This window comes from Ammospiza caudacuta, chromosome 5 (genome assembly GCF_027887145.1).
Source record: "Ammospiza caudacuta isolate bAmmCau1 chromosome 5, bAmmCau1.pri, whole genome shotgun sequence".
NCBI classification, from domain to species: domain Eukaryota; kingdom Metazoa; phylum Chordata; class Aves; order Passeriformes; family Passerellidae; genus Ammospiza; species Ammospiza caudacuta.
The window spans coordinates 71,909,906-71,931,691 of record NC_080597.1 but is presented as its reverse complement, the minus strand read 5'-3'; the positions used below and the strand labels follow the sequence as shown (position 1 = coordinate 71,931,691).

At 43.3% G+C, this 21,786-nt stretch overlaps 1 protein-coding gene across 1 annotated transcript; it reads left to right on the top strand.

The window, feature by feature from the left end:
- Positions 1-1,883: 1,883 nt before the first annotated feature.
- DHTKD1 (dehydrogenase E1 and transketolase domain containing 1) lies at positions 1,884-21,434 on the top strand. Its single transcript, XM_058804921.1, has 17 exons — positions 1,884-2,043; positions 3,741-3,896; positions 4,337-4,548; positions 6,142-6,336; positions 7,370-7,639; positions 10,840-11,011; positions 12,527-12,725; positions 13,611-13,923; positions 14,960-15,044; positions 15,644-15,783; positions 16,157-16,307; positions 17,162-17,268; positions 17,533-17,697; positions 18,069-18,151; positions 19,703-19,872; positions 20,389-20,474; positions 20,913-21,434. The coding sequence occupies exons 1-17, from the start codon at positions 1,884-1,886 to the stop codon at positions 21,012-21,014; spliced, it is 2,766 nt and encodes a 921-aa protein (XP_058660904.1). The 3' UTR covers positions 21,015-21,434.
- The last annotated feature ends 352 nt before the right edge of the window (positions 21,435-21,786 follow it).

Here is a 21,786-nt window from a genome sequence, read left to right as displayed (position 1 = left end):
GATCAGAGCTCCATCCAACCTGTCCTTGGACACATCCACAGGTGGGACATCCACAACTTCCCTGCACAACCTGCTCTGGTACCTTACCCTGCTCACAGCAAAGAGAATCCTCCTAAAACCTAATCTAAACCTACGCTCCCTTGGTTTGGAGCCATTCCTCCTTGTCCTGTCACTACATGCTCTTGTAAAAAATCCATCTCCATCTTTTCTTGCAGGTGCTAGAAGGGTACAATTAAGTCACCAGAAAGCCTTCTCTTCTGCAGGCTGAGCAATCCAAATTTCCCATGTCTTTTCCTCATAGGAATGGTGCTCCACCTCTCTAATCATCTTGGTGGCCTCCTCTGGATTTGCTCCAACAGGTTCCTGTCCCTCCTGTGCTGAGCACCCCAGAGCTGGGTGCAGCATTGCAGGTGGGCTCTCACCAGTGCAGAGCTGGAAGGAACCTCTGGAAATCATCCAGCCCAACCTCAGGTCCAACTCCAGGGTCACCTGGAGCAGGTGATGCAGGAACACATCCAGGTGGGTTGTGAGTGTCTCCACAGAGGGAGACTCCACAACATCCCTGAGCAGCCTGTCCCAGTGCTCTGCCACCCCCAATGAAAAGTTCTTCCTCATGTTGCAGTTGTGAAATACAAAGCTGTGTTTTGTGTCAGGTACATACAGGCAATGTGTGCATTTGTGATTGTGATGTGTGTGGAGACCAACCATGGGACAGTTATAAAGACAAATTCTAATAATAACTGAGGAAAGTACAGCATGGAAGAAGGCCTTTGAACCTATCCTTTGTTCACAATTAACCTTAGTTGATTTAGGAGCTTTTGAAATAAAGTGTTAAGGATGTTGCTCTTTGCTTGTAGTTAAGCCTTAAAGAGTTTTGCAATAATAACTTTTTGAAGTATAATTTTAGAATATTGCTTGTATCCTTGAAACGATAGCTTTAGAATATATATAAAGGAATCATGCTTATCTCACGCCTTAACAAAACAGAGAAAAGCAGCTTGAGAAAGGAAGATGAACATCAACTTAAGGATTTATAGTTTTGACCAAGGGAAGCTGGACATCACTGTTATGAGACTTATAGTCCTTGCAATTAAAAGGGGAGCTGGACTTCACCAGATGGGATTTGTCTTTCTTCTTTCAGAAACCGGACCACCACCATCTGGGGATACACCTTTTGGGATACATCCTGAGAAAAACTAAATCACAGTAGTGTATAGAATTGTAACATAAAAATTGGGAATAGAAGCTGCTGAGTAAAAATTGGAATAGAAACTGCTGAGAAAGCGTATGAGTACCCCTATATATACCTGTAAGCCTCAACTCTAGGTGTGCAGTTGGAGGGAAAACTTCCCCCACTGTACCCAGCGCTGTATTGCTCATACTTTACCATATTAATTAATAAATTGATTGCTGCTTGAATACTGGCCTAGTCAATCTTCTTATTTATAACACGGTGGAACTTTTTGGGTTTTATTTTATGGCCATTGCTCCTAATCCTGTTGCTGGGCACTACTGCAAAGAGTCTGGCACCAACTTCTTGGCACCCACCTTTGAGACATTTATTGCATTCATGAAATCTCCTCCCAGTTTTCTCCAGACTGGCCAGGCCCAGCTCCCGCAGTCTCCTCACAGGAGATGCTCCAGAGGCCGCCTCATCCCTGAGGCTCCGCTGGACCCTCTGCAGCGGCTCCTTGTCTCCCTTGTGCTGAGGCGCCCAGAACCGGGCACATCACTCCAGGTTGCCTCGCCGGAGCCCAGAACATCGTGCACTCCCTCGCTCCGTTCGGCCCCGCGGGAGCCCCTGAGGGCCCCGCTGCGGGCGCCGCCCCCGGGGCTCGGGGCGGGTCCGGGGGCGGTGGTGGCGGCGCGGGGGCAGCGCGGCCATGGCCATGGCGGCCGCGGCGGGGGCTCGGGCCGTGCGCTGCGCGCTCTGCCGGGCCGGCCCCAGGCGCTGGTACCGCACCGAGCGCGGCGTCTACGGCTACAAACCGCGCAAGGCGGCGGGAGGGCGGGCGGAGGAGCAGCGCGGCGCCGGCAGAGCAGGTCGGACACGGCCGGGGCCGGGCGGGCAGAGGGAGCGCGGCGGGGGCTGCTCCGAGCGGGGCCCGGGCGCTCTGAGGGGCGGCGTGTGCTGCTCCCGGCGGGGCAGAGCGCGGGGCAGACCCGCTCCGAGAGCTCTTGGCTGTGCGTTCTGCGGGCCTGGGGTGCCTGGCCCCGCTCCAGGGGCTGAAGCGGCTGTGGGAGCACCGACTGCTGAAGTTCGCTCAGCGATGGGCTCTCGGAGAGTTCGGCTGCTCGTAGAATACTTCTACAACGCGCCTGTCATTTTCCTTTTGTATCATGGGGCTTGAACTAGCCGAACTGAGGATGGTGAGACACTGAACAGGTTGTCCGGGGAGGTTGTGGATGCCCCAACCCTTACGGTGTTCAAATCCAGATGGGATTTGAGAAGCCTGGTGTAGTGGGAGATGTCCCACTACAGGGAGGTTGGGACAGGATGGTCTATAAGGTCCCTTCCAACCCGTTAACTTTCTAGGATTCCATTATTAACTACAGGTAACTCTCTCCTCTAGCAATCCTGTGTTGCTTCTAGCTCAGTTTTACAGTGCAGAAAAGTGATTTCAAGCAGAAAACTGTTCTAGGTAGGAGTGTGGTCCTTGCATTAACTTTACTCTGGCGACTGGCAGGAATGAAACCCTTTGCCCAGGAGCAGCAGTGAAACCAGTTTGTAGCTCCTGGACAGCGAGGCCCGTCACAAAGTAGCCTCCTTGTTAATGATTAACATGTTTTTATGTAACATTTTAAAAATTGTGTTTAAACGGCCTCCTTGCTGAGAGCATTGTGGGCACTGTTAGCCTTATGTCTGGGTTCTGTCCCTCTGTTGTAGAACCCAGTAGAGAAAAGGGGCTATTTTAAATGGGCTGACAAGTGTCAGAGAAATAACCTTGTGCTATGGTCTGAGAATTCCATTGTTTGGAAAACAAAACCCTTCAGACCTGACTACTGTCAGTGCTGAGTTTTTACCAGGATGAAAAACCCCTCCACACTTTATAAGCAGGTTCATGTCATTAATTTGTAGCAGGTTGTGCTTGCAGTGTGTTTTATTGTTTGCAGTTCATCAGCCTGGTCTCTGGCTGTGCTCAGTGACAGTAACATGTGTGTATGACCTCTCAGCTGGTCAAATTCTGCCCATGTTGATAATTTTTACCATACTTGGCTCAGCACATGCTCTTGGCTACTGCAGACAGACTTTGTTTTTCTTTTGAAGTCATGGGACCTGAATTATTGTTAAGACCCAATCCTCCTGTCATTCCAGCAAGGAACAAGGAAGCATAAGTGATAGGATTGAGCTGGCTTAGGAAATAAGACTATACACTGGTAATGTGCTGATCTTGACTTGGACATACCTGTTTGTAGTGGTTTTGGTTCACTGCTGTTGTAGAGAGATTCAAAGCAAAATGAAGTAGCTTTGCATATGTTTACAGGAGTCTAACCTATGAGGGGAACGGTGGAGGAAATCTAAATTGTACTTGCTTGAAATTTGCTTTGGGGAGCAGATTTAGCAGTTTGCTGTGGGAGCTGTTGTGGGGTAATAAGGTAGAAATAACTGCATAGAAAAGCTCTCTTTGCAGCCAGAACCTCGATGGCTGCCAGCACACAAAACATTCCTGTGTTGATGCTGTAAGTGGATTTAATCTGAGCACATGTGTGATGCTGTTCTGCTTTCTGTTTTGTTTTAGTTGACCATGCTCTTGCTCGTTTGATAACTGCCTATGCTGAACATGGCCACAAAGCAGCCAAAATAAACCCACTGTTTGCTGGCCAAGCTGTTATGAACATGGTGCCTGAAATCCAAGAGCTGGCTGAAGTTCTTCAGGGTCCTCTCGTTACTACAGGTGAGTCCACAGCCTCATCACAGCAAATTCTGTTCATGGGTGATTTATTGAGGGCCTGTGGCCTCTGTGGAAGAGTCAGAAAATTGTCAACTTCAGCATCCATATGTCTTTTGCAGAAATCATAGTGCAGTGAGAGGCTGCCGTCTGGCATCTTTGGAAATCATGAAAATTTGTGCTTGCTCTTACAATTGCTGAGGTTAAACATTAATTTCTTGTGTTACTGTAGCATTCTATGATTTACCACAATACTTAACACTGTAGTCAAGGTTTGAAAATACAGGGGCAGAAGTCAAGAATTGTCTTTTCTTGTCTCTCTTAGAGCCTTGCTGCAGCCTTAAACAAAGGAGGAGGGTCTCTTTTATTGCTTTATTTTCTCCAAAACAGGCCTCAGTGCTTCCCCTCCTCCCCCAAAGTGACTAATAACATTTATTTCCCACCAGGACTTATCAACATGGGAAAAGAGGAGGCTTCTGTAGAGGATGTGATGGCTTACCTGGACCATATATACTGCGGGCACATTTCCATAGAAACAAGCCAGCTTCCAACTCTGGAGGAGAGAGAATGGTTTGCTAAAAGGTTTGAAGAGCTAAAGCAAGAAGCATTTACACCTGAAGAGAAAAAGCACTTGTGCAAACTGATGCTGGAGTCCCAGGTACTCTGTTCTCTGTTACTGGACTGTAATAGTCACAGAGTTTGTCGTGGATCCTTCACTGTTCTGGACATTGTTCATGCAGAAAAAGAACAATCCAGGCTTTGCCTGGAGCAGTGCAGTGCAGGAATCTCATTGGTTAATTCAGTTTATTGCTGTATTAACTTACCAGCCATTACTGAAATAATGATGCTGTAAACCCGTGAATAACCAGTCTTCAAAAGTGAGATACACTTAGATTAATGATCTCACAGCTCATATTAAATGTTACTGATGGGACCACAAGGTTGAGCAGAGCTCTGTGAAATCTTATGCTCTGGCTTAGCTGTTCTGTGTTTTCCTCTCACCCTCATGCTGATCTGTTTTACTGTCCTTAAAGTATGCTGTCCCTCAAGGTTTTGGAACAAATCAGAGTTGGACTGAGGTTCTATCATATAGCACTGGCAGACACGGTGCTTTTCAGCAAGGAACCTTTGTTAATGCCTTCTATAAGGGAGTGAAATATTTATGCACTTTTAAAATGTATAGAGAAAATTTATTCCAATACTTCTGTACTGTGAAAAGTTTTAATTTTTTTCCCCTTTTCTTCCCATGTTATCCAGAATGATTGAAAGGTAGAAGAGCAGGATCTGTGAAGGTTGGAAAGGTAGAAGAGCAGGATCTGTGAAAGTGTCCCTGTTTCCAGTTTTCCAAGTGGAAGGAGTGTTAAATGTAATATTTACCAATGACTGAATGGAAGTATATGGCCCACTTTGTATTTTTTGTAGCCTCTTTGGCAGTTAGAGGAATTTGACGGTGACACAGGAGGGTGATATTGGGACCCTGATGTGCTCTACTTTAATTTCAGTATGACCAGAGCTATACTAAGAGTATATAATTTAACCCTGGCAGTAAAAAATGCTTTTATGTGTGACCAGTTTTGTATACATTATTCCTTAGAACTGAATATTGCACAACTAGCAGTTGGCTCAGATCTTTGGGTGTGGCTTAGTCTTCCCTTCTCAGTTACAGACTTCATTTAGTTTCTGTCTTCAGTTGCAAAAACTAAAGAAATTTCCAGTGCTTTCAAAACTTGGTCACTTATTTGAGCTTTCTAGGAGGTGAATGGAGTGAAGTGAGATGAAAGTGAAGTAAATACAGATTCATTTATTTTTCTTCTCCCAAGCATTCTACCTCTGTAATAAGGACTGTGCCTAATGTAAATCAGAATGAAACACTGCTTTGCTAGCACTTTGTGTCTCAAGATCATTATGGTTTATACTGTAAAAGGACACCATTCCTAAATTTCCACCTAAAACAGGTAAACTACCAAGGAATTTGTAAATTAATCTGGTGTTAGAATTCTTGAAGCACCTTCCATGTGAGACAGAGAAAGTTTGATCCTCAATGCAACATTTTTCTGCTTAGAGCTGATTTTTTATAGTCATCATATCTTCTGGTCTCAGACTGTGTGGGTGGAGAGTGAGCTGAGACTTTCCAGGGGTATCTTTAGATTTGTATGCCTCAAGGGTATAAACATAACTTATATTTCAATACTATAAACACAAAGCTGCTGCTTAAAATAGCCTAATCCTGAAGCTGTCCTGTTTTTACCAGGAGTTTGATCACTTCTTGGCCACCAAGTTTGCCACAGTGAAGCGCTACGGTGGCGAAGGAGCAGAGAGCATGATGGGCTTCTTCCACGAGCTGTTCAAGGCGTGCGCGTACAGCGGGGTCACCGACATCATCATCGGAATGCCTCACAGGGGCAGGCTCAACCTGCTGGCAGGCCTGCTGCAGCTTCCTCCTGAGGTGGGTGCCTTGGTTGACTACACAGTGTCTGCTAAGGAAAGCAGGAGCTTCTCTTGAAATGGAAAATGTAAACCCTCTCCCTCTGAATTATTATAATTTTGAAATTAGGGGCTCTCAGGCGAAGATATGGGAGTGGGAATAACAGTTCTTTTATTAGAAAAATTAAAAATAAAAATGGAGTAATACAAAACAACTCTGACAGTCAGTGACACTGTTAGAGTCACTGACAGACCTGACCCCTGTGGGTCAGGGTGGTGGCAGCAGTCCCATCCCATGGTGGCTCAGCCCTCCTGCAGTGCCAGCTGTGGTTCTGTTGGAGCAGGGATCCTGTACAAGGCTGGAGTTTTCCTCTGAAGGTTCAGTGGTGGTGTAGATGGGCCTGGTTTTCCTCTGGGAATGCAGTGGAGAAGAAAGCTTCTCCTCTGGGAATGCAGTGGAGAAGAAAGCTGCTCCTCTGGGAATCCAGTGGGAAAAGTCTGTGTGGTGTTCCAAATCCCAGATTATATCCCGGTAGGAACTCTTGGCTCCTCCCCCTGGGCAGAGCATCTCCCAGTGGGATGATGGAATTTTATCAGTCCTTCAGTGACACTCAATGGCCCATAAACAGAAGAGATCTCCCTGAAGGATTGGTTGTGGAAGAGATAAAGAAAACTGTCCATTTAACAGAAGATAACTGCAATGGCAGTTAGATGGCAATAGAATAGACACCTCCAGCTACATCTTGCACCCTAAGACTGTAAGAGATTTATAATCTCACAGGCAGCTGCCTGGTTTATTTGCAGTAAAATAAACCCCCAAAAGTTTGCCAAAGTTGTAAATGCTGGAGCAATAAAATGTTACCTGTGTGAGAGTGGTCTCCCTTCCTATCAACACTTCAGTGAACTGTCTGCAGGAGACTGTTAAAAGAACTCTAATGAAGGGGTTTGTGTGCTGCTGCTTAGAAGCATCCTTGCAATTTCAGGAGTAGGAGAGTTTTTCTTTCAACCTGTCAGTGAATCAAAAAAGGATTTTAACCAGATCTGTTTCCCTGCAGCTGATGTTCCGCAAGATGCGTGGTTTGAGCGAGTTCCCAGAGAATTCAGCAGCCATTGGGGACGTTCTCTCCCACCTGACATCCTCTGTAGATCTGGACTTTGGCTCCCACAGACCTGTGCATGTCACCTTGCTCCCCAACCCCTCACACTTGGAAGCCATCAACCCAGTGGCTGTGGGCAAGACACGAGCCAGGCAGCAGGCTCTGCTCGATGGTGATTACTCCCCAGAGAGCTCTGCACAGCCTGGGGACAAAGTTATTTGCCTGCAGGTATTTTGCTCACATATTGTAATTTATATTTGTAAGGCTTGCTGGACTAGAATGTGAACAGGAGTGTACATAAAATATCAAACAAAACTGAGTTAATGTATGATGTCAAGAGCTGGGATCTTCTTTATGGAGAAAGAGGAGTGCTAGGAAGATCTCCAGGTGGTGTTTGTGATGATGCTGGCATTTAAATAATTGCACTTCTAAGATTTCTGAATACTGATTCTGATACCTCCCTTTATTTTAGTAATATTCTGTATTGAGAGCCATGTGTGCCTTTCCTCACTTTGGCATTTAAACTGCCACTGGAGGCTTTCTTTCAAATTAATGGGTTTGGAGAAGAGCTGTCAACAACGCTGCAAAATGTTCAGGAGGATTTAGAATTTTGTAATTTTGTCATGGTACTGTTGAAGACTCTGCTGGAATCAGTTTTTACTCCTCGAACTGACTTGGAATGAGTTTTTACTCCTTGAACTGTATAGCTGTAGAAGCAATCCCAAATAGTTCCTTGATAATTTTTTTTCTCTTGCATTGACTTGAACTTGGAAAAACAAATGAATTGAACTCTTAACATTTTAAAGCCAGGGCTAAAAACAAGTTGGGCAGAAATGTTCTGTAAAGTATAACAAACATGAGAAAGCTACGTGTAGGAGTGAAAACGTATTTCAGTTAAAAAAATGTTTTGCTTTTTTCTGGAAGGGTGGGATATTGTGAAAAAGCAGACATGAGAATGCAAAATATTCTGGGCAAGTTTGGGTTCTTAGTTTTTAATAAAAAGAAAGTCTTTAGAGCTTGCAAGTGCAGCCAACTTTTGCTTCCCAATGTGTCTTCATCTTTCAGTGCAGTTATTTCTTAGTTTGAGAAGATACTATTGTTTCTTTCTCATAATGGTAGATCTTCACCATGCAGTAATTCAAGTATTATAAATCTTTAACAATGATTCTTCACGATAAAAGGACCCTCCCTATCCAAGAAAAATTTCACTTAGGATTTGTAGGGGTAAGTGATAGGGAGGATTGCATAGCAGAGAAAAGATACATTTGATTCTGTGCTAAGCACCTCTGTGTTAGTCACCTGATTCAAAGTATTCCTAAAAGGAAGAAAATGTATCACGATTACTTGTGATAGTGTCTTTAAGAGGTACCCAAGTGAGATTGAAAACAGGCAAATTTTTAGTTCCAACTTTTAACTGCTTTCATTCAGCTAATTGAGAAGAAAGAGATGAAAGCAGGCACCTTGTGTTTCAGAATCTTGGTTTGGGAGTTTGACTTTGAACTTTCTGGTTTTACAGGGCTTTCTCTTGAGAAATGTAAGTGTAGACACTCTGAACTCTGAATTGAGTTTTATACTGGCATTTTTTCTCTTGTTCCACAAGCCTCAGTACCACAGCTTGAGGGGAGAATGACTGAAGATCAGTTAAGGTGCCACTGTCAGTGGTGAGCTTCATGTCCAGGGTCTGAAGGTCTTTTAGCTTTTTGCTAATGCAGCCTAGAGAAAAATGTGCCCTAGCAAAAACTGTTTCCATTTTTTTGGTAGAATGAGTAAATTCCTACCTGCATCACAAGAACTGAATCCTCTGGGATTTGAGATGCATATGAGCAGTCTTGTGTAGTTGGATACTGTCCTTAGGCTTTAATGCTTTGGGATGTGCTAAAAGCCATGAAGTTTTCTCAGATGTTTTAGGGTCTTCACTCAAATGCTATCACTGAGATGTGCAGCCTTCTTAGGCAGCAGAAGAAACCAGGAGGGAAAGGTGAAAACCCAACACTTAGGAGAAAGTGTAGCATGGCAAGGGATAGAGTGGGGATCCTGGCTTGTCTCTCTTACAGTAGTTGCCTTTGTTTTGCTCTGATACCTCTTAAAAATCTGTATTGGAATGGTATAAAAAACCCAGTGCTGCCAGATAACTGGTTGATTGCACCTTTGTTACCTTGGTGTACTTGCAGACCTCTCTTAAGGCTTGAAAGCACCATTCCATAGCTAGAAAGCAGAACTGTCATCTGGTTTCAATAAGGAAGTAGATCAGTCTGCATAGTGACTTTAATCTGCACATGACTGAGTCTGCACTCTGAGGAAACTGTCATCATATTCATCAAAGGAGGACTGTCCCTAGTTTCAAAATATTGAAATGTTAGATGATAACTCCAGTTACCTCTAGCTTTTGTTGGAAACCTGGCTTGGCTATCACAGTATTCTCCCTTCCCCTTCCAAACTATTTTTTTATTTACAGCATTTATTTGCTATTGCTATTTAGAAATGTAACTAAGAACTTAGGTTTTATTTCCTTTTGAAAGTTTTTGGTTTGGAGTGCTTCCATTTGTGCTATTTTCTGAGTCCGCCATCACGGGGAGGAAATGATGAATCTGACTCCATGTTCTTAGAAGGCTAATTTATTATTTTATAATCTCTATTATATTAAAGAATGCTATACTATGCTATACTAAAGAATACAGAAAGGATTCAGACAGAAGGCTAAAAGATAATAATGAAAAACTTGTGACTCCTTCCAGAGTCCTGACGCAGCCTGACCATGATTGGTCATTAAGTCAAAACAATTCACATGTTGGATAAACAATCTCCAGCCACATTCCAAAGCAGCAAAACACAGGAGAATCAAATGAGATAATATTGTTTTCCTTTTTCTTTGAGGCTTCTCAGCTTCCCAGGAGAGAAATCCTGGTGAAGGGATTTTTCCAGAAAATACGATGGTGACATCCATTCAGTTCATTTTCCACTTGTTTTTCTGTTCTTGTCTGTTTGGTAAGGTGGAAATGGGCCCAAGTCCCATTTCACCAGCATTCAGCTTCACCCGAGGTGTAGTGAATGCTGTGGTGAGTGGCTCCCTTTGTTCAGGGGTCAGTGGTTGCCTCTGACTGCTGCACCTTTGCCATGGCCAGGAAGCTTGCAGTCACCTGGACTCTGGTGGGTCAGTTTTAAGAGATTCTAGGTCAGTTCCAGGTAGGGATTACAGCAGGCATTCATGTACATATGGTGGCTGCTATGACTTGTGTTAGTGATAAGGCTGCATAAACTCTCAAATCATGGAAACAGTATTCTGAGAGGGATTAGAAGTGAGTCCAGCTGGAACTGTGTCTGTTCCATGTACCCAATTTAGGAGGTCTTACTTAATGAGTTATGGTTTTGATTTTGCTGCTCCTCCAGTGTTTCCTAATGAGACTTTTCCATCTTCTTCCCTGATGCAGGTTCATGGCGATGCTGCTTTCTCTGGGCAAGGGATTGTTCCTGAAACACTGACCCTCTCTAATCTGCCACATTTCAGAGTTGGTGGGAGCATCCATTTGATTGTTAACAACCAGCTGGGCTACACCACTCCTCCAGAGCGAGGAAGGTCATCTCTGTACTGCAGTGACATTGGTAGGTAGGGCTGAATCCCAAGGAAGATTGCTTGTTGTGTCAGAAGGGATTGTTAACTGCAGTGTAAGCTGTGCAATGGACTTTTTATAGCAACTGCCTGTCAGCTCTAGGGAGAGATTATTGTAACTCCAGTTTCACAGTAGAGTAGGAATTAAAATTATTATTATTATTATTCTCTCCTACTAGCAACAATTCAGGTGCTAAAAATATGCCCTCCCCTCTCTGCTTTATGGAAAGACTAAATATCAAGGGAGAATCTTGTCCCATTTTTACAGGATGTGATAAAATAATTGCAGGATTTCTGTGAAGTCTTTATAACTCAGTTTCTGTCATATTATTGACAGCTTTTGAAAAGGTATTACAATGGAGTATATAACTGATCTACTTTAAGTATATGTTGTTAAATTTCATAAAATTCATCTGTGTGTTTTCTGAGCAAGATTTTAATGTCAGATACTCCTCCATTTTTTCTGTTTTGTTTGTTGTCATGTGAACCTGTTGAGCTTTCAATTTAAAGATGAAGCTCAAGACCTTTCTATGCCTGAACTAGAAGCTTTGTTTTAGACTGATCTTTCTTAGTGATAAACAGATGTATTACCAGTAAGATCAGAGACATAGTAGTTAGTTATCTTGTATATGTCTCCTATAAGTAAAAATATACTTTTGTATGCTTCTGACCTAACATCAAGTGTTTGTCTTATGGTTTCATCAAGCCAGACAAGTAGATTCATTAGATCTGATAAGGTAGAGAGCTATTATTATTACTGTTTTCTCTGGGCTGGTTTTTTGTTATGGATTGGTTTTGTTTGGGTTTGGTTTTTTTGCCTCCATCCTTAGTTTTCCTTTCTTCTTACCTGTCAGTGAGGAGGGGCTGTTATGCAGCTGAGCTTTAGTATTTTGCTGTGGAGGAAAACTTGGCATGAGCCAGAATAGCTCAAGTATCTTAGTTTCCAGAATTTGGGCAGATAAAGTACAAAAGGAGCACTGTTGCTTGCAGCCAAATTGTCAGACAGGAGAGGGTGTTAAGATATTGAAATTTTACAGTGTTCTCTTTAATGAAGAGATTTTTCTGCCTGGAGGAGCAGTGGACAGAATGATACTCCCTACTAATAAGGGAGAAAGTTGCTTTTGGCTTGTATAAATTCATAATAGAGACAGCTTAGGATAAGAAGGAAATAAAACTCAATTTCTGTTTGAAAGAGAAGCAATCAAGTAGTTGTCTCCCAGTTTTTTACACTACCAGATTAATATGATGCAGAAACTGTGTGTAAGAAGTCCTCTGGGAACATAGTGCTTGTAAAGAAGTTGTGCTCAAACTGACAAATACAACAGGTTGGGCTAATTGCATATTCTCTCAGGCAAGACTCCTCTCCCTACCCCAACTCTCATCACAAAAAACATCTTTTTTTGATTTGTTTTTAATATACTTACTTCCTATGGGTTGTGTGTAGTTTCAGCAGAGCAGGTGTGTGTGTGCTGGGTGTGATTGCTGCTGTGTTTTGAATCCCTGGGCAGGTAAAATCGTTGGCTGTGCAGTTGTCCATGTGAATGGGGATGACCCTGAGGAAGTTGTCCGTGCCACGCGTCTGGCTGTGGAGTACCAGCGCCACTTCCGCAGGGACGTCATCGTGGACTTGCTGTGCTACAGGCAGTGGGGCCACAATGAGCTCGATGAGCCCTTCTTCACCAACCCCAGCATGTACAAAATCATCAGGTAAGGGCTGCACCACCAAAATATGTCTGTGCCACCTCAAGTCTTGCTGCTGCAGCAGAAGTGTCTGTGTGAGATCCTTCGATGTATCCACAGGTGTTTATGTAAGGTGCAGCTGGACTGCTAGCAGCCCTTGACTTCAGTGGAAATCTGATAATAAGATATTAATGAGCAATCATTACTGATGGCTCTTGAATGTGTGGCTTGGTGCTTTTTGGAGAAAAATCTTGGACATACCTCTTGGATTTCAAATTTGTGACCACTGGTAATCAGAGGGCAAAGTTGCCTTCTGTGTTTCAAGGGGAAGTGTGCATGCTGTGAGAGATTGGGCAGAAAGCCAGTGTGATGCTTGTCTTGTCTTTGCCTGGTCCTGCTGCTTCCAGTGAGGACTCATCTTTATCAGCATTTAAATGTTTACAGATTCCATCCTTATCCCCAAAGAAAAACACACAAAAATTCACTTGCCAGTGAATTCTGGTATTTTAGGTGAAGAGTATTGCCTTGATTCTCTCCAATGCACAAATCCTACTGTGAATTTCTCTGAAGAAAATATGCATGATAGCACAGAGGGGGTTTTTGACATGTTTTTACCTGTAACTGCCAACTATAGCACTTTTACTTTTGTAATAAAGGACTATAAAACATATCTCTAAGAGAACTGTTACCTTTTTGAAAATGAAAGTGAACTTCAGGAAATAAGGAAAGTGAACTTCATGCAAATAAGCATAATGCACCAGGACACCATTTATAGGAGTTTTCCATGGTACCTGACTGTAGTAAGGTGGTATTTCCTTGTTCTCCTGTGACACTGCTTTTAGGCTTAATATGTGATTTGAAAAAATAAATAAAACCAAATAAAACTTTGTGGTTTGATTCCCTCCCTGGCAGGTCCCGTAAGAGTATCCCGGACACGTACGCAGAGCAGCTCACGGCTGCTGGGCTCATGACTGAGGCTGAGGTGGCTGAGATAAAAACCTCCTGCTATTCCAAGCTGAATGATCACCTTGCCAACATGACTTCATACAGCCCACCCCCCACCAACCTGCAGGCTCACTGGAAGGGCTTTGTGGAGCCTTCTGCCTCAATCACCACCTGGGACACGGGCATGCCGGTGCCTCTGCTGCAGTTCATTGGGGCCAAGTCTGTGCAGGTGCCTGAAGAGCTCCAGATGCACAGCCATCTCCTGAAGACCTATGCTCAGGTGAGTAGAGCATCATGACACTTCTCATCCCATGGCTCAAACCTGTTACAGGGCTGCCAGTTACAGAATACAGCATGGTATTCTCCAGGAAAAACAACTCACTCTGTTTCAAGGCTGAGATGATGCCATTTTTCCTCCAGTTTTGAAGAAAGATTTTTTCCCCCATGTACTTTAGTTTGTTATTTCAACAATATTTTATTGCAATGAAGAAAAATGTTTATAGAAAACACAGTTTATTATTCTTACAAATAGAAACCATTATGATGAGTTACTAACATTTATATAGTTGGTAATTAGAATGAGTACTTTGTAAAGGAATTACTCAGGAACCTGGCAATAGTGTACACAGTTTTTAAAGCCAGTAGTGAGTGTTTTATTACTTATATATATAAACACTACACAACCTGTGGCCTAGTTTGACAGTCTGGGCTGATAGCTCCTAAGTTGGTGTTTGGTTTGGATCAGTTTGGGGTTTGTGAATGTTTCCCTTTGATGGATGATGAGTGTGTGCAGGTGTCTGCTTGGCAGCCAGAGAGAGGCTGTGAGTTGAGTATTTCAAAAGACTCATGGTTTTGTCTTCCCAGCCCAAGGCAAGAGCTCCACAGCTCAGTTTGATCATTTGTCTGCAGTTCTCCAGGCCAGAACAGGGAAGAGTTCTGGAGACTGGAATACTTACACCTGGTATCTTTCATCACTGCTAGCCAGACAGACCAGAAGTCTGTCAAGACTACACTCTGTGCTGTGCTAAGATTTAAATATTTTCTGACTAGGATTACTTAATCTGTGCACAGTTTGTTGACTGGGAGCTGAACACATGGATCACCTATGGTTCTGTGGTCCTCAGGCAACCTTCTTTAGGATGTGCTGAAATAAGACTCTGTATTCTAATGCAGCCTAAGCTGGCTGCAGGAATATTGCATTTCTCTCCATAGTGTGTTGCTTTTTTCCTAGCTTCTAATATTAGTCTGTGCCACCAAAAAAGCTACAGATGCAAAAGGACAAAACAGTAATTTTTTCTTTTTCTTTATTTGCTTAGTCAAGAATTCAAAAAATGGAGGAAGGAAAAAAGCTGGACTGGGCAACAGCTGAAACTTTAGCATTTGGTTCTCTGCTGAGCCAAGGTAAGAGGCAACTGGACAGCAGACAGTAAAATATTTTTGCTTTAATGTCAATAAAGGATAACATTAGATTTCTTAGGTGTTTCTAAGTAAAAAGATTGCTATGGTTTATAAATTTGACAATTTACATGGCCTAAGAGAAGGCAAATATGAATCCTATGTGTCACTAATATTTGTAGACTGAGTCTTAAATACCTTCAAAGAACTGTGGCTCCCTCTCACTCCCCAATAACATCTGTGCATAGAGCTGAGCACAAGCAGTGCAGCTGACATCAGTGTGGCTCCCAAGTACTTTCTGTGCTTTATGCTACTATTTCTTCTCCCTCCTCTCTAGCCTGAATTCAAATCTCCATTTACATATGATGCAGAATGCACTTGTTTTTGCAGTTTGCTTCAGTAAATGGAACCAATTTACCCAAAATAATGTCAGAGCATCTGTATGCCTGACAGTTGGAGCTGTTGCTGGTTAAGAATTGCATCTCAGATTTGATGTTGCTGATGAGGGGAAATCCAAAAAGAGCTATAACAAGAGACAGAATTATGTCCTGCATGTTTTCTTTTTACATAACTTGCTGGTCTGGTGTTGTTTATTGCTTGGCAAGGGTTTAATATCAGACTGAGTGGACAAGATGTTGGCAGAGGAACCTTCAGCCAACGACACGCGATGTTGGTTTGCCAGGAGACAGATGATACCTACATCCCTCTGAATCACATGTCCCCAGACCAGAAGGGTTTCCTAGAGGTAGGTTCTGTAGCCCACAAGACCACCTTCCTCAAATTGTGCTGAAACAAGGCATTTTCAAAAGCTGCTGAGACATATGTAAAAGCCTAGTGTATGTTCTGGCAAAACCCAGATACAGGGACATAAAAACTGTCTGGGCATTCCTATTCTTTGTCTTTATAAATTGCCACTTTAACAAGGGGGTTTGCTTTTCCTTGAGAGATCAAATGTTACTCTTTTTCCCTCTGTGCCTTCATTCACAAGCAACAAATCAGTGCCTATCAATTGCCTTTAGAAGTGTGTGTTGTCAGCACTGTTTGTCTGGTTCCAATGCTTCTTAACCCTTGGTTGTGTTCTTCCTCGTCCACCTCTCCCAACAATTTCCATTTGTTAGGTGAGTAACAGTCCCTTGTCTGAAGAAGCTGTGCTTGGTTTTGAATATGGAATGAGTATTGAGAGCCCTAAGTTACTGACAATTTGGGAAGCTCAATTTGGAGACTTCTTTAATGGAGCCCAGATAATATTTGACACTTTCATCTCTGGAGGTGAGTGTACAAGGAACTAATATATTTAAGAATTAATCATTTTTAGAAAATCCTTCCTCCTTCAAGTAAAAGGACAACATGTTGTGCAAAGAACTCTGTTTTCTCAAGAAGTCCTATGAGCTTGCCTGTGAGATCGTGACTTCTAAAATGAAAGAGTCCTTGGCAGGGTACAGTCATGACAAAAGGACAATTAATTATATTAATAGCCTTTCTTCCCAACCACATGTATTTTAGTGTGTGTATATATGGTTGGTAGCTTTATAGGCTGTACTTTGTGAAGCATCTGAAAAATTCTTGAAGAAATAGAGAAGGAAAATAGTGATTATTTGAAAGAAACAAACAAAAAAACCCACAACACCTTACTAAGTTTTACTCTAACATGTTTTCTGAGTGCTCAGATATAAAACCTCTGTAGTCATACATGGAAACTCAGAAATGGAAATTCAGATGGAAATCCCACCCAAATTCTGGATTTGATTGTAATCTCTTGTATAGTGCAGGAGGTTTGGCAGAGCTCAGAGGAACGAGCACTGCTGTGTTACCCAGGACTGGCTCACAGGATGCTGCTGGGATCACACCTGCAAAGATGAAATTTTAGAATTTCACTGTGTCATGTGCTCCATGTGGAGACTTAAGTCTTCTGGAAGCCCAGAACTACCTGATGATTTCAGAAACTTCAGATCACCTTACATGTGTTCTTTCACTGTAAGGAACCTCAAGGCAAAATGCCAGCAGCATGTTTCAGGCTTGTATTTAATGACATGGAAATTGGTTATTCTTTTTCCTGAGCAGTTTGTGCATAGTAATGTGTTCTGTGGAAGTCATCCTTTCCTTCCTCCTCACTGTGTTTCTAGGTGAGGCTAAATGGCTTCTGCAGAGTGGGATTGTGATTCTCCTTCCCCATGGCTATGATGGTGCAGGCCCTGAGCACTCATCCTGCCGGATGGAGCGGTTCCTGCAGGTACCACCACAGCTCCCAGGTCACCCATCCCAGCACAGCACTGGCAGTCAGAGCTCTGGGAGCTGGGCTGCAGTGTGCTCCAAGGAGGCACAATGTTACCAGTTCAATGCTAAACCCATTTCTTCTCTTGAGTTTTTCCTCTCTGTGGATATTTGCTAATCTATTCCCATACAGATCAGTGTGCCTCATGTGTCTGGATTCTTTCTTTAATTTCAGTCTCACTGCTTGCATTTGACAAGGTATTGCTGTGTTCCCCCTGCACAGATGTGTGACAGCTCAGAAGAGGGTGTTGATGGTGACCAGGTCAACATGTCAGTTGTGCACCCCACCACCCCAGCACAGTATTTCCATTTACTCCGGAGGCAAATGGTCCGAAACTTCAGGAAACCTCTCATTGTTGCTTCTCCCAAAGTGTTACTCAGGCTTCCAGTAAGCTGAAAATTGTCCTTCCTCCTTTTTTTTCTCTTTATCCTTTTTTGTGTTCTCTTCCCTTTTTTTTTCCTGTTTTTTTTTTTTTTTTTTTTTTCCTTCTGTGTTCTCTGATTGCTGTTTTGGGCTCAAATCAGTGAAATTTTGCCTGTTTGGGGCCAGACAGATTGAGGATTAAAGCTGGGTGGAGGTGAGCTAGAAGTAGGATTCATTCCTGGCCATCATCCCACTTTTCACTGGGAAAAGGAATATGAGGGAGAGGGAAGACTGTGTATTTTGTACTTACCAAACCCTGTCTCAGTATTCTTTCTGACTCTGACCTGAGGGAAAAGCAGCAAGATTTGGTAACTTCCAACTCTTCCCCCATGTAGGCTGCTGTATCAAGTTTTGAAGAAATGGCCCCAGGGACAACATTCAAGCCTGTCATTGGTGACTCCTCAGTAAATCCTAAAAGGTAGCTTTGCTTTCTTAGAGGAGAAGTTCAAAAGAGATATCCTGTCCCTTTCTCCTACCCAACAGCTCAAATTTGAGGTGGTATGAAAGAGGTGACTTTGAGGGGGAAATGTTTTATGGTAGGTGACTGTGGTTAGTTTTACTTCCTCTCCTTTTCCTCTGGTAGCTGTTGGTCGTTACCACATCTGTCTGCAAAGCAGGGAAGTGTTTAGGCTGTCACCCCTTGGCTCACAGGGAGTTTGTGACTGTAGTTACCAACCTGATGGGGCCTATTCTGCACCATGTCCATTAGCTGGCAGTCACTGGAGCAGCTGTGACATGAATCATGGAATCATAGATTTGTTTAGGTTGGAAAAGAAAGACCCTTAAGATTATCAAGTCCAACCTTAGCCCAGCACTGCCAAGTCCACCACTAAACCATGTCCCAAGTGTCACATCTAGACATTTAAATACCTCCAAGATGGTGACTCCACCACTGCCCTGGGAGGCCTGTTTGAGTGCTTGACCCCTTTCAGTGAAGAAATTTTTCCTAACATCCAATCTAAACCTCCTCTGATGCAGCATGAAGCTGATTCCTCTTGTCCTGTTGTGTGTTACCTGAGAGAAGAGACAAACTCCTACCTGGCTATGACCTGTCAGGGAGTTGTAGAGAATGAAAAGGCACCTCCTGAGCCTCCTTTTCTCCAGGCTGAGGGCCCCCAGCTCCCTCAGCTGCTTCTCACAGGATTTGTGCTCCAGCTCTGTTCCCTTCTCTGGATGGGCTCCAGCTCCTCAATGTGTTTCTTGTCATGAGGCCCAAAACTGAATCCAGAATTTTTGTTCAGGGGCTGGGACACCTGAGCTGAGGTGGGGCAATAACAAAGTGTGTGTACATCTCTCCACTTTCAGATGTTACAGTGAATCCTATTCACAACAACCAATTCAACCTTAGTATTTTTCCCCTGATCTGCTGCTTGCCCCAGCAGTACCCAAGTCTGAGCCTCCTTCCTCTTCTCTTCCTGACCCCCAATCAAAAGGCTGGAAGTACCTTGGCATCTTGGGTTTTTTCAGTGGGATGGTGAGGTACAAAGGATGTAGTTTATCTTGTTGCTATTTCCAGTAAGATTAGGCAGCCAGGACCTCTGTGATTGCAGGAGGGTGTGGTGGCTCCCAGCAGGCAGTCCTGCTTTGGCATGGCAGAGATTTGGCCTCTGCAGGGACTTCTCTCCCTCTGGTTTATTTTCTATAGATGACTAGCTTTGACTGGGTGTTTAATTTTTAATAGTCAGAGCTAAGAGAGATCAATCCCATTGTAAGGTAACTTTCCCAGAATTACTGAAGAAACAGGACCTCTGGCATACTGTGCTCAAAGGTTAGTTTGCCAACTGTTGGAGGGAGTGGGAAGGAAAGGAAGGCAAGGAATAGAAAAGATGTCTAGGGAAGCAATTTAGCTGTATGAAGTTGTCTTTGAAGTTTGACTGGTTTTTTTGGTTGGAAGTGTTCTTCCAAGCTGTTCTGCATCAAGGTTCTGTAAAACACTAAACTTGGAAACATTCTTTTTTATTTTTTTTAGTGTCACCCAAGTGGTGCTGTGTTCTGGAAAGCATTACTATGCTCTGGTGAAGCAGAGAGAAACACTGGGAGAGAAGCAGCACAGCACAGCTATTCTGAGACTTGAAGAGCTCTGTCCTTTCCCTCTGGAAGCTCTACAGCAAGAGCTGAGCAAGTACAGCCATGCAAAAGGTCAGCCAAGCTTCTACCTTTGTGTTTCTAGTCTCTTTGAAGTGCTGAACTAAATCTGTTGCCTTTTAAGATGAAGAGCTGTAGTGGCTTTTCCCTCTTTGTTCTCCCCCTCATACACCCAAGTGTTTCTGGAGTGGGATGTTTCAGAAATGTTTATCACTTGTGTTAAAAGAACTCTCTGCTATTGTTAGCTTCCAAGAAGCAGCACTGAAAATCAGAGCAAACCACTTGAGATATTTTTTTGCATTGGTCTTTGCAGTCCAGTCCTTTTAGTAGCTTTTGAAAACAGCAGCAGAAAAGCAGAATATACACACAGTATACCCTAATGGTGGACATACTTTGGGTTTGAATTCAGTTCTGAGCTGCAAGGGAATTAAGTCTGGCATGCCTTCATTTCAAAGGTAGTGCCAAGACAAAAAAATTAGAGGTGCTACAAAAACAAAAAACTGTTTTTCTTTCTCTGCTGAAAATATCAATATGTATGTTTGTTATGTTACACCCTTATCCTTTCTTTAGTCTTCATCTGGAGTCAGGAAGAACCACAGAACATGGGTCCATGGTCCTTTGTGTCTCCACGGTTTGAAAAGCAGCTGGGGCTTAAGGTAAGGTGTCCCCAGGGTGTTTTAGTCTTTAAAATGAGATTTGAAGTTCTCCTTGAATGCAAAATTGTATGGTGCTTAATAAAAAACCTAATCTTGATGCCTAAACCAAATGTGTGTTCTAATTTCAGCTGCTTCTGCTCTTTATAGCACCATTGGTGAAGAGCAGGACTGGAGCTTTATTTTACATGGTGTTCAGTCCAAGTAGACAGGATAGTGAAAGATCCCAAGTAGGGGAGTAGGAGGAGAATGCAGAGGTGCCATTTGCTCTGCAGATCATGCACTATAAAGTCCTTGGGGCCATGGAGATGGGGGATAACTTCCTGCATTCCTTCCAGCTGGGACTGCCCAGTTATCTGACAGCAGATCTCACTGTGGCATCAAGACCTGGAGATGTGATTGTGTCCTCCATTAATCATTTCCCCACAACTCAAATTTCAGCTCCGTCTTGTGAGCAGACCTCCTCTACCAGCCCCAGCAGTTGGCATTGGAACCCTGCACAACAAGCAGCAGGAAGATGTTCTGACCCACACATTTATCTAAGTGTTCAATGGATGCACTGCTCCTGATGTCAGTCATGTTCAGTGCCTCCTCCTGTGAAGAACAAAAGGCAGATCCTGAAGACTCTTAGTTCTCCAAAATGGAAAAAACAAAAAGGTGGAATAAGTTTGGTAATGATGAAGCAATATTTTCATGTTGGGGAATACCTAACAATGAGAAGTGCCTGTTACTCCTGATACTTCTTTTTCTCTTATACAATTTTCTACAAACTGTCTTTATAAAGTTAAAAATCCAGTCCAGAGGACAGTGGTGAGGTGACTGTGGAATACCTTAAATCATGCTGCTTATTTGCACTTGACAGTTTCCTGCGATGGTGCGTGTGTGGAAACAGGTTCTGTTTCTTCTCTTTCTACAGAAATGTTAGTACTGCTTGATCAAATAAATGCTTCCCCATGCCTGGGAATGAGCCATTTCTATAGCAGAATGTTGTGGATTATCTCTTTTTTCTTTCCTTGGGGACCAGGAATGCAATCTGTTGTGGCTGTTGGTGCTCTTCTCACTGTATGGGTTGTTAAAGCAGGATTTCCATTGAAGGGACCATGCAGGATGGCTCCTGAAGGCTTCAGGCACCACTGTTTTTCTCACCCAGAGGGTGAGAAATCCCAAGGAATGGTTTCAGCACAGCTGTCATCTGGAGAAGGAAAAGAAATCAGTCTTTATTGAGAAACAAAGGATAAAGGACCAAAACATTGGGGTTAAGTGGGAGACTAATGAAACCAAATGGAAGACAGGCATCCCAGGCTGACCCACAGAA

What these genes read in the sequence shown, in the direction of transcription:
- DHTKD1 (XM_058804921.1), top strand. Translation starts at nt 1,884, where the DNA reads ATGGCCATGGCGGCCGCGGCGGGGGCTCGGGCCGTGCGCTGCGCGCTC. An exon ending in AACTGATGCTGGAGTCCCAG is followed by an intron (nt 4,549 to 6,141) that starts GTACTCTGTTCT and finishes TGTTTTTACCAG; the next exon opens with GAGTTTGATCACTTCTTGGC. An exon ending in GGATGGAGCGGTTCCTGCAG is followed by an intron (nt 17,269 to 17,532) that starts GTACCACCACAG and finishes CCCCCTGCACAG; the next exon opens with ATGTGTGACAGCTCAGAAGA.